General features: G+C 40.0%; 1 protein-coding gene across 1 annotated transcript; it reads left to right on the plus strand.

The window, feature by feature from the left end:
- The first annotated feature begins 243 nt into the window (after nucleotides 1–243).
- PARP11 (poly(ADP-ribose) polymerase family member 11) lies at nucleotides 244–12,172 on the plus strand. The gene is made up of 8 exons (XM_059817013.1): nucleotides 244–279; nucleotides 3,965–4,093; nucleotides 4,193–4,313; nucleotides 5,608–5,683; nucleotides 7,211–7,283; nucleotides 7,371–7,501; nucleotides 11,226–11,377; nucleotides 11,825–12,172. The coding sequence occupies exons 1-8, from the start codon at nucleotides 244–246 to the stop codon at nucleotides 12,136–12,138; spliced, it is 1,032 nt and encodes a 343-aa protein (XP_059672996.1). The 3' UTR covers nucleotides 12,139–12,172.
- Nucleotides 12,173–12,651: the final 479 nt, after the last annotated feature.

Below are 12,651 nucleotides of genomic sequence, written 5' to 3' on the forward strand. Positions count from 1 at the left end.
CCCCAGCCCCGCCCACCCCGCTGACATTTGTATACCAGGCCTCGCCCCTCTGCCTGACGGGCCTATCGAGCGCGGCCTGTGGCAGCTCTTGCCCCGCCCCTTTCTTCTGCCGCCGATAACGGAAGCGCCCGGCGGCCGAGCAGGGACGCGCCCGCGCGCGGCCTGTGTGCCGCCCCCCGCCCGCCCCGCGCGCTGCCCGCCCCCCGCCCCCCCCCTCCGCCGCCCCCCCGCCCTCCGGGCAGCATGTGGGGTGCGAGCCCGGGGTGGGCGGCCGATGCGGTGAGTGCGGGCGGGAGGGGGACGGGGGAAACGGCCGCTCCTTTCGTCTTTCTCCCCCTCGGCCCGGCTCCGCGCGCCCCGCAGGCCGCTTCCCGCCCCGCCCCCGCCGGCGAGCGCGCTGCCAGCTTGGGGAAGGGGGTGGCGGGCGCAGGCCACCATCTTTGGGGCAGCCTGCGGCCCGGATGGAGAGGTGCTGGTGCCGTGCTTAGATCGACCGCCCCGCCGTGGCCTTGAGCTCTAACGGGATCAGCTCTGGAGGGGGTCGGTAAAGGGGGTGACTACGACGGCGGTCCCCTGCGGCACGAAGGGGGTAAGTGGCCATAGGGCTGTGGAGGGTGTTGGCCTTTCAGCCCGTGTCCCGTACTGCTGCTTGTGCTCTTCCTCCTTCCCGCTTCCCCGCCCCAGCCCGGCACTCTGACCTCAGCCAGGTCTCCTTCTCCTGCGCCTCTTTCCCTAAGGAAGGGCCGGAGGGTCCCTTGGCACTGCTGGCGTTCCCAGCAGGGGCCTGCGCAAAGTTGACGTTGGTAGGCAAGAGAGTCTTTGGCAACAAAGCACAGTCTCCCAAGCGGAAGCAGCAGAAGAAAGCAGAGACAGAACAGCCCATCCGGATGCTTCTGTATTTTCACCAGGAGGGTGCTGAGGCACTGGCACAGGTTGCCCGGAGAAGCTGTGGATGCCCCAACCCTGGAAGTGTTCAAGGCCAGGTTGGACGGGGCTTTGGGCAACCTGGTCTGGTGGAAGGTGCCCCTGCCCATGGCGGGGGTTGGACTGGATGGTCTTCAAAGTTCCCTTCTAGCCCCAACCGTTCCGTGATCTACACACTATAAAGCATGTTTATCATTCAAACTTAAGAGTACTTCCAGAAAAATGAGGCAGTGCATCACCAGTGGTAGTAAAGCCATTCAGTCACAGCACGACACGTGAGCGTTCATTCTGTTTAGGAGGACATTTTTGCTGTCGGAGTAATTGTGTTTAATTTCAGCTGTTCTGGTAATTCCTGGACCAGAAGAAATAGTGCTAATAATGGGAGTTGAGAGGCCTTCCGTTAGCAACAGCATTGCTAATAAGATTCTCATTGCTGTATCTTTGATAGTTGACATCCTGTCATCCAGAAAAACCCGCTGGAGATTTTTCTGCTCACTGTGCCGTGCATTCAGAGTTTTTGGACAAAAAGCTACCTGCTCCTTATAAATGGTGTGGGTTTGATTTTTAAATTCATCAGGAAGTTGAGCAATTGCCTTCAAGCATTTTGGATTTGTATCACCTTTGAGGACAACTCTCTTGCTTTTATGGATTTACGTGTTCGTGCCTTTGGGTCATTCTTCCATATTTCTAAGTATCCTGGAATCTACCTGCTTACCCTAGACTTTGTGACTAGAGGAATAGATGTGGACTGAGTGTAACATTTTTGAAAGCTATGGTAATGACTGTCTCCTTAGTAAATGGTTTATTCTGGAGACTGTGTTGCCCCAGAGGAGTACAAGTGTGTTGACGGGACACAGATGAACATGCCTTCCCTGTTTGTACCTTGTTCAAAAGGCGTTACTGATTTGATCGATCAGATTCAAGGCCCTGAGCTAATGTCGGGATGGAAATGAGGTCTGGCCGTATTAGTGGGAAGATGAGGAAACTGATTGTTACCAAAAAAAGCCTGAGTTGCTTTCCTCTTAGCTTTAAAAAAGTGTAGACTACCTCTGCCTTCTCTCTGTAGGAGAGAATATAGCCAAATAGTCATCTGAGAGGAAGAATCAAGTTGAAGGTGAAAGATTACCATCAAAAGATGTTGGCCATTTGTGCTTTAACACCAAGCGAATGTGGGCTCTGTGACTTTGTATTGCTGTGAGGAATAGAAGAGATGTTGGCAGATGCCCTCTGAAATAGAGAACAGTTTTCTTATCTCCTTCAAAATACTTTTCCATGCAGCTGGGGTACCTTTAGTGTAGCTCTGCTTGAACTTGAGGCAACTATCCCTCTATGTAGCCTTACGCAGGCTTCCATTTGTACTAAAGTAGGTTTGCCTCAGACTGCAATTTAGAGATGTTGTGGAGGTCCACTTCTCATTCGCCTGTTTTCTAAGCATCTAGATTTTTGTAGCCCTTTGGAGCTTTTAATGATTAGAATACAGTTTCTGTATACAAAGAGGTTTCTGGGATTGTTTTTCAAACGACCACAGAGGGCTAGCTTGGGAAGAAGAAGGGGGAAGCGTAGCGCTGGAAGAAGTGCCTTCTGCTCTCAGCTCCTGCCCCAGTAGCACTTGTCAGCTGGTGCCTACTTCTGGTCTCCAGTAGTTGCCTTCTTCAGGTCTCTACTTTTTTCTGGGTTGAAGTGTCCAAGAAACAACTGAAGCATCCAGGATATTAACCGGACGTTGTTTGACTTACTTGTGCTGGAGGGTGTTGTTCCGCTTCTTGGAAGCAAAAGTTAAGTTGAGGAAATTGTTGGGAAGAGTACCAGTCTTGGTTAAGTCTTGGTTAAGCAGTTGGAGTAGATGAATTGCTGACCTTTTCTGGGAGTAGGGCAAGCTTCTTTCTCTGGAAGACTCCCCCCAGCCTACTTAGAATTTTTGCTTGGGGCAAGGGGGGAGTGGGTGGGACAGACAGAGTTGACATGTAAGGAGATACATGCAAGCAGAGTCAACTTCTTTCAGAGTTTTCAGGATTTTATCAATGAATGAAGAATGAGCTGAAATCTGGCAGCGACTGTTCTTCTAAAGGTATTCTGGCATAGCTCTTGGTAGGCTTGAACTTGTCTAGCTGCTTTTTTGAACTTCCATAAATTTGCAGCATCTACAACATACCATGAAAAGGAATTCCATAGATTGCCATCTGTTTTATGAAGAAGTTTCTCTTTCACTTTTCATTTTCGAACTTGACGTGTGCAACCTTTGATAGGTGTCTCCTTCTTATGTTGAAAGAAAATGTGATTTGTTATTCCCTGTTCAGTTTTCTTGGGCTTTTGTAGACCTCTGCCGTATCCTTTCTCAGTCCTTTTTCTTCCATCCTGCAGAACCCCAACTATGGTAGTCATTGCTCGTGTGGAAGCCACCCTGGCTTTTGGTGTGAACTTTCTCTGTAATTACAAATACAGAGTACCAGTAGTTTTACTGTATCATTTTTACGTGGGTGCAGTAGGGGGGAAACAAACCTTCATGCAGTGTTGAGGAATGATGCACTGGGGACTTGCACAGTTAAATAATTATAGTCTTTGTCTTAGTTCTTCATTTTTTTTCTAACGACTTCTGATATCCAGTCTGATTTGTTCACTGTTGGTGAGTACCTAGTAGATGTTTTCATCGAGCTGTCGGATGTAACCGCAGCATCTCATTCCTGAGTGGTAACTCGGAGCCTGTTGTATATGTGAATGACCTTGCTCATATGACCATCAGTATGAAATTTAGCACCTCTCTTTGATCTGATAAAGCCTATAGCTCTTGCCTTTACTGGCACATTTACAGGCATTTGAGACAGTTTTGAAAATGTTTAACTAACTTAAAGGATAATACTGGATAAGTAGCAAATTGAGAATTTTTCTCTGAAAAAGAGAAAACAAATCTGCCCTCTGCCTGCCGGGGTTTTTTTTCAGTATTGCAAATTCACTTGATTTTGGTTTTTTATGACTTTCTCAAATAATGCATTTTTGCAAATAGCATCAAAACTTGTTTTGTGTATGTGTGTGAATGTTTCAGGAAATGCTTCAAAGAACATCAGAAGATTTTTTTCCAAAGATGGGAAGTTCAGTTGAAGAGATGGATACCTCCGATACCCAGTGGGGCTGGTTTTATTTGGCTGAGTGTGGTAAATGGCATATGTTTCAGGTAAATACCTATGAAGTTATATTAGCTGTAACAGATTCCATGCAGCAAACTACCTGTTGTCGAATTTGTCTAAATGTGCTTTTTCCATTTATTTTGAAGACTGATTCAAACAGTCATTGCTCTGTTAGCAGCGAAGATATTGAAAGGAGCTTCCGAACAAACCCACATGGTTCTGTTTCTTTTACTACTGCAAAATTTAACTACACGCTAGACTTTTCAGGTATGTATCTTTTCATAGAGTACATGTAAATAATAGAAGGTGCCAGTTACACCAGTTCATTTGCTCATTCAGCAAATTATCATCCTCATATCTAGTGCAAAAACTTGTGATTGGAAATGTCTTCTTTACTGGAAAGGACATAGGAGTTTTTAGAAGGAGCTGCCCTGTTACATTTTCTACTGTAGTTTATTAATAAAGTAGCATGTCTTGTTTAGTAGTGCTCCATCATGCTCCTGCCGCTTACTTCAGTTGTAGGTGGTATGTACCATACATCCATGGGACTGGGAAGTTTGAACCTTTTTTCTTTAATGTGCAACTGCTTGTAAGCTTGAAAAACCTCTTCCATTCAGAGCCTGTATAAGAAACCTGGATATGAAGGAAGCTTTCTGCAAAATGCTGGCGTCAAAGTGATTTAATAATTCAGCGGGTAGTTGAAGCCAGTTCTGTTGTCAGAATAACAAGGAGATAGGCGAAAGGATTTTCTAGTAGACTGTAAAGATCTCACTTATGCCATGCTTCTAAATTACAGAAGATTACAGGATTCTGATGTATGTAGCTAATTACAAATTATTTCTGATCTGTCCTTTGTTCAAAGGTGTGTTCTGACGACTTCCTTTCTTTTTTGGTTGTTTTTTTTTTTTTTTTTAGCTTTTCCATCCATAGTTTTTTTTATTTTCTGATTAAATTACGAAACAGCTATATGCTTAAATAGAAGCCTCTTCCAAATCAAAGAAAATAATGGTATTTCAAATACCAAAAGTGGGGGTTGGGCAAACCAGCAATGTACTGGGAATAAAGTCGTATGTAACAATACAAGGAGTTCTATGTTTACTTGTGTTGAAACGTCTGTTTTAAAAAAAACTTTGTTTTGCATCAGGAATAAAAGCACTAAATGCAAATGCTGAAGAACAATTTCTGTTACTGTTTGTAGGTCATGATGTCTTGCATTAAGGGTAGTAGTAATATGCTTTGTCATCCTAGTTGTATTCAAGTCAGTGGAGGTTTTTCCAGTGGAGGTTTTTCCAGGGGCTGGTTGTTAGATGGGTATTTGTACAACAAACGTTTTGTTTGTGTAATATTGGCACATTTTGCCGACTCATATAAGTGACAGTGAGTCTGAGGCCAGTATGTAGAAACATTTATTGAAAATGCCGATTTGTTACTTGTTGAAAGAGGAATTCCTGTCAAGCAACTTTGGAGGTGGTAATGTTATTTTAAAAAATGACACTCAAATGTTTCATATGCTGTAAATGAATTCCAGAAACTTTCATCCTAACTCTTTTTTTATGCTCAGCGATGAAACAAACCAACCTAACTACCCTTAAGCAGCGCCCAATAAAGCGAGCTCCCTTTTCTATCAGTGCTTTCAGGTAAGGAAATAAAAGGAAGACTCCTTATTTTTATTTTATTCCTGATTCTTCTAAGTAAAATGAAACAAAAATATGGTTTATATTTATTTACTTTTTGCATCAAACAATTTGAGAGGTGAATCAAGGTGGCAGAACTAGTCAAGTGAAGAAGGAAGACATTTCAGAGGAGAAGAGTGGCAAAAGAATCTTTAGTTTGGTTTTTGTCTTTTTTCTGAGAAAGTAAGGAACTTGTAGTGGGAGAGGCAAGGCATACTTAATTCTTAAAGCTGTGTCCAACTGTAGCCATTGGAGTCCCTTGCTGTGAAGACCTGTTGAATCAGAATTGCTGTGGAGAAGCAGCGGCAAAAAATGGAGTAGTTTGTTCTCTTGTAATAATGACTCCATAAATTATTTAGAAGTATTATTATAACAGCAAAAAAGATTGAGTTATATTTTCTTGCCTGTATGTTTTAATCATTTACTCTAAAATGATTTGAAATTACAAGAAATTGCATCATAAAACCAGATTGGTTTATGAGTCTAATGGCTTTAGATGGTAAGTTTCTTACCATCTGATCAGTCGTTAGATGTAAAGCTGTGCTGATGTAAATCTGCTTCTCGCCAAACAATAAACTGATCTATGTACGCAGTGGTACTACCACAGCTAAACTTGACTTTATGGAATATGTGGGGGTTTTCCCCCAAATAGTTTCTTAGAAATTATTTTAGTTCTGAATTGTAGTCTGGTTATACTTTCAAAAAGAAGTTTGGCATTTGTAGTAAGAAAAGTAGTAGCAATCTTTTTATACTGACATTCAAGAAGGCCTGTTTTTTGAAGTATCAACTGGTTTTTTTGGATGGATATTTGCTGAAGAGTGCATGCAGTAATGTGGCAATTCACTTTTTTTTGTTTCTTGAATAACTGCATTCAGTACTGTCTGTCTGTGTAATGACACCATTCTTTACTTTCAGGAGATTGCTGCTTTTAGTCCCGGTTTTAAGGCTTAAAAGCTGCTATGTATATGGTGTATGTGCTTAAAACACTTTTTTTGAGGGTTTGGTTTTGTTTTTTTAAAAACAGATTCAACTATAATTTTTGAGTGTGTATTGCTACATGATGCTTTTAAAAACTTCAGATGAGGGCTCAGTTTCCAAAGGCTTAGGCGAGTTGTAATTCCTGATGGTTTGGAATGTTCAGGCTATATCTACACTCTCACGTTCGATAAATTAGAGTTGCTTTCCTGATGTTGCGGACCTTTCTGACCATCTCTTCTGATTTATCATCCTATCTTTCGTTGGGTGGATGGTGTATTAAACCTGTTCATTACTGTGGTTTATTTACACTAATCTAAGCCAGAATTTGAATACAGAATAAGACCTCTTGCCTTTGACCTTACCTGCTGACAACAGCCTTTGTTTGAGTTAAAACCCTAAGTAGTTTTGTGTAAGGTTTTTTTTGCATACTGTGTTGTTTGGAGCAAGAGTTTGACAGGAAGCAAATGCCTCATGTCTTTGATGTGATGTGTTTTTACCTTTTTTTGTTTGAAGTTTCATCTGTGAAAATGAGGCTATCCCTATGCCTTCACACTGGGAGAATGTAAATACTGAGGAGCCATATCAGGTAAGAGTTGGTATGCAAGTTGGTCAAAAACATGTGATGATGAAATAATGCATCGAATTGAAATCGTACTAACCTCTTTTTTTCCAGCTTATTCCATTGCAAAAGAAAACAAATGAATATAATGAAGTTTCTAGTCTCTTTGGAAAAACAATGGATAGCCACCGAATTAAAAGAATTAAGAGAATACAAAATCTAGACTTGTGGGAGTTTTTTTGCAGGTGAGATTATTTCTAAAACCAACAGTCTTAGGATTGTTAACAGAGCATATATTGAAGGCATGCAGCAGAAATATGTTTAATTGCTTTTATTATTAATGAAAATATGTGATACTTTTTAGCTTTTTAAAAATTTTCTTATTTGTCATTCCTGTGTATTCAAAATTCCATTTTCAAGACCCTGTAGCTTCTACAGGTGCAGAAATGTGATACTTGTAGAAATGCATTAGATGTAGCACAGGTAAGACTGATGCATTAAAGATGTTCAGGATGTCCATGTGGTAGATGCCCATGATACTTACAGTAATGTAAGGAGAACAAAAATAAGATTTTGTAAAATAATTCCTTGACAGGCTTGTATGATTTTAATTTTTAATGAACAATGCAAATGAATATTTGTGGCTTCTTTAATTTCTCAACTTTATGAAAGGTGGGACAGAATTAAGTGCCCAATTAGCACATATTCATGTAATTTCTTTAAGCTTAATGTGCTACAAAAGCTTTTTCTAAGTTCTCTGCTTTTCCTTCTTCATGTTGTGCTGGCCTTATAAGTAGGAGTTCTGTTTCCACTTATTTTGTAGTACCAATCTTAAGCAGCTGTGTTTGACAAAAGTTATTTGTGTAGCCTCTAAGAAGGAGTACATATCAGAATCAGTTCTGAAGATGTATAACACTATTAAAACCAACTGAATTAAGTTAAATAGTGAAGAAATAACTAAGCAGATGTGTATTTGAAAGATATGTAATTTATTGTTAATTTAAAGCTATATCATGAAAATGCATATGGAAATGAATTTAAGTTCTTGGTTAAGAGAATTGGCCTTCTCTTAATTGCAGATTTATTTGGTTATATTTACCTGTTTAAGTATTAAGGCCAAGCAAATAAGCTTTGTATTTCAACATCTACCTTTCTACACATAAGTTTCTGCGGAGGTGTGTTTACACCATCTTAATACCAATCTTCATTTTTGAGAATAGGAATAGCAAGCAGACTTCAAAGTAAATGTCCTTTGAGTGTCCAGTGTAGATGGCAGAGGGGGACAGAGGAAGACCTCTTTTGTTTAGCTTAGGAACTGATGTCCTTTGGAGAGCACGCTAGTTTTCCTGACTGATCAGTGAGTAGAATTCATGGTTTAAGAACTCTGAATCTCTGGATGCTGTGCTAGAATATTCTCAAGGTATGAAACTGGGAATGGGAATTAGAATTTCATACGTCAGGAGTATTTCAGTATCGCCATACAACTAACTACAAAACAAGGTACTTTTTAGTACCTGTACAGTATAAAAGTATATGGAGAAAAGTAATTTCAGTTTTAAAACCTTTTTCCTGTATCAAAAATATACAAGTAACAATGAAAATTACTAGAATAAGTGTATGCAGTTGAGGCTTGGCTGCTTTTCTGCTGGGGGTAAAATACAGTGTTGGAGTGGATGGTGAAGAAATTATTGCTCGGTGGTATATTACAAAGAAGTAGGTATTGAGCATTTCAAATTCACTAAAAGTTCTTTTGGTGTCCCATGTGGGAAAGTGAAAGTAACAGAAGATGAATCTTAGTCTAGCATATTTGGGTTTATGCATCTCGAGTTGTAGAGGAGTACAGCAAGTAGAAAACAGTGGTTGGTCAGGGAGATTGCTGACCGTCTTGAGGAGCAGCTTGTGTGCTTATTGAGCAAACTGGCTGTATGAGAGCCTTCTGAGCGGTGGATCATCTTAATTTTGTTTTACTGGATTAGCTTGTCACTGCTGGTGGAAAGTGCTAAGATGATGTTTTTCAGAATAGTTGGACTCCTCAATTTCTGTTCCAAATCAACAAAAAGTCCTGCTGTGGCATTTCTGCGTTCTGTAGGGCCACCTTCCCAGTGGGCTCAGCATATTTCACTACTTTTGAGGAACAATTGCTACTTAAACTTTTCTGGTTTTGAGAAAGTGTTTTGGTTTCCTTGATAAGGTCAGTGATGAAATTTGAGCATTGCTTGAATGATTATTTTGCATCATTGTAGTGGTCAAAATACATTTGCCTGTTTTATAATAGTTCCCATATTAATGACTATTTTAAATTGGTTTTATGAAATCAACTGGTTGGAGATAGTGAAGGACTGTTACAGAACATCTTGGGACAATTGATTATCCACCTTTTCTATATATTTGTTCTGTTCCCTATTTCAAGAGAAGCTACTCTAGGCTACCTTTATACATTGTCAGAGATCAGCAGCCAACAACAGAGGGCTGCTGATTGAAAAATTTCAATTGTTCAGCATTACTAGCCCTTAGCTCAGAGGTGTTGCCTCACACAGGTAGTTTTCTCAAGGCTCAGGGAATCTTGGCTCCTGGGTTTTGTTGAAGGGCTAATAGAGTGGAACTTGAGTGCCTGGAACCTCTCTGCCTCTGACAGAAAAGGTCATAAATGAGATGATTAGTGAAACCTCCCAGATGACCTTGAGATTCTACTGACATTCTTCTGATTTGGAAAGCAGTTGTAGGGGAAAACAAGACACAACAAAAAATTAAGTTGCCAAGACATAGGTATTTTAGTTTCTACTAAGTGGAGGAGAAAAACAGAAAACTGAACAATAGAACAGAATAAACATATCTTTCAAGCTAAGTGCCGCAAGATTTTTTCACTTCTGTGGAATGTACTTATTTATAAATAACGCATGATTGCAATGTAATGCCATTAATATGATAAAGAATCTTAGCTGCCTGTCTCTTTCCCTGGACCTGGTTAATAGGACTTCCTCAGACTACATCTAAAGTGTAGGCCCTGAGAAGGCTTCCCCAGTTCCAATGTGCACTCCAGTTACAAGCAGATTGCTTAATTTGGTAAACCTAAGTATGTGCCCGATAAACCTAAGTGTGTAGCACAGTGCCCCGTGCACTGTGGCTTTTATAGGAGGAAAATTCAGGTACATAAACAAGAACAAAGCTATGATGCACACCGACTTGTTTTTGTCTGGACAGTCAAGGGATCATAACTATGAACAGCTCAGTGATTTAGACACAGCTCCAGAGCCAACTTTTTTATGGATCTTAGGAAAACCCAGCTGACAGAAAATCACTTAAAGATGGATGGAAAAGATCTGTTCTTTCACTGAAGGTGTGCTATGGCCTTCTGCCCATGAGACTGTAATATAGGTTCTCCTGCAGTAAAGGGGTGTTTTTTATTTCAAAATTCTACTCTGATGTAACCCTGTCAATGCATGACTTATCCTTTAGAAAGTATTGTGAACCATAAATTCAGGAAACCATTATGAAATGATCATGTTGAAGTAATTTTGCCTAAAAATTTAGGTAATTTTATTTTTAAGATTTTTGCTGGTTTACCTGGGGAATTATAATCCACTAACTTTCTTATCCCTCCCACCATGCTATTTAAGTAGGTGGAGGGTACAAAATGGGAGAAGAATGCCTTTCTTTTAAAAATGTATCTGCAGAAAACGACCACACTGAAACTAATGCCAAATGAACAATGTTGATAAAATTGGTATAAAAGACCTTCTTTCCTAACCTTGGATTACTTCTGAAAATAGCCCACAGCATCCAGAAGCGTGTGATTTCTAAACATGTATGTTAAGAATTCTGATCTTTTCAAAAACTAGAATCCGCTAGACACTTGTGAAAGCGGAATGTGTAGAGTGTTTTAGGTCCATCCCCTCTGCAGTATTTTCAGAGTAGTAACTTACATGATTGTACAGATGTTTGTAATGCTGTATTGTGTGTTCTCTGTAGGAAAAAAGCTCAGCTAAAGAAGAAGAGAGGGGTCCCAACTATTAATGAGCAGATGTTATTTCATGGCACCAGTAATGAATTTGTAGAAGCAATATGTATTCATAACTTTGACTGGAGGATAAATGGGATGCATGCTGCTGTATATGGAAAAGGTAAGTATTTTTGTCACATACAGCAGTTTGATAATCTTGACAGTTCAACATTGTTAAGTGTTCCCTGTAGTATGTTCTTTGTGATGTACTCCCTGTGTTTATCCAAGAGCTGTTTAAGATAGCTCTGCTTTTACCTCAAGTGTAATTAAGAAAGTCAGGATGCAGTAAGGAATGCAGTTGTCACAACTGGCTGGTAGGACCAGGGAGCGTGGGGAAGGGGTGACCAACAAAGCGGTGTTGATCACAAGACAATCTCCCTACTAAAACGTTCCCACTAAAAATATTTGGTCATGTTGCTATCATCTTAATGATTTAGGAAAAAAAAATTGGATTGCTCATGAACATAAAAGAACAGACATCTTTTATCATCCTGATAACTATATCCGTGCTCTAGTAGTTAAGCTGTCATGATAAGAACGTCATCAGATTTTTTTTTTTATTTGAAAGGGACTTACTTCGCAAGAGATGCGTCATATTCCAGTCGTTTCTGCAAAGAGGACATGAAGCATGGAGATACTTTTCAAATTCATGGTGTGAATCTGCAGCCTCATTTGCATAGACCAGATAAAGTAATGTTTCTTGCTCGTGTATTAACTGGTGACTATATCAATGGTGATTCAAAGTACATGAGGCCACCTTCAAAAGATGGAAGTTTTGTGAACTTGTATGACAGCTGTGTGGATAATACCTGGAACCCAAAGATCTTTGTTATCTTTGATGCCAACCAAATCTACCCTGAGTACTTAATAGAATTTTCTTAAGTTTGAAAGGAGCTGAACTGAATATTGTTTGTGTCTTTTTTAGTACTTTTGTTCATTTTGTAAAGACACCAATATAGAAACATGAAGCGTGAAAGAAAAGCTAGCATATGTTTATGGAGGAGGGAAGCTATTAAACATTTATGAGAGATTGTCGAACTGTTTTTAAAAATCTGTAAACTCCATTAATGCATTTTTCAAACGTAGAGACTATTACAAATTTGAAATTGCTTAGTGAGCCGTAAATATGTTGGGCATTGGTAAGTTTTCAAGGGCAGGATTTATGTTCTTTTTTTTTTAATGTATTACAAGTATTTATTCATGTGGTAGAAATATGTCTGTAATATAGTATGCATATGATGCTACTAATCTTTTATAAAGATTGTCTGTAGAACATGAAAATAACACCACCAACAACAACAACAAAACAACCCCAGGGGACTTGGCTACATGATGTGTGTATGTCTGTGTTCTGTAGTACAGGTTGCTTTGTGTTTTGGAGGTCTCTTGGTTTAG

Source organism: Gavia stellata, chromosome 4, assembly GCF_030936135.1.
Source record: "Gavia stellata isolate bGavSte3 chromosome 4, bGavSte3.hap2, whole genome shotgun sequence".
NCBI classification, from domain to species: domain Eukaryota; kingdom Metazoa; phylum Chordata; class Aves; order Gaviiformes; family Gaviidae; genus Gavia; species Gavia stellata.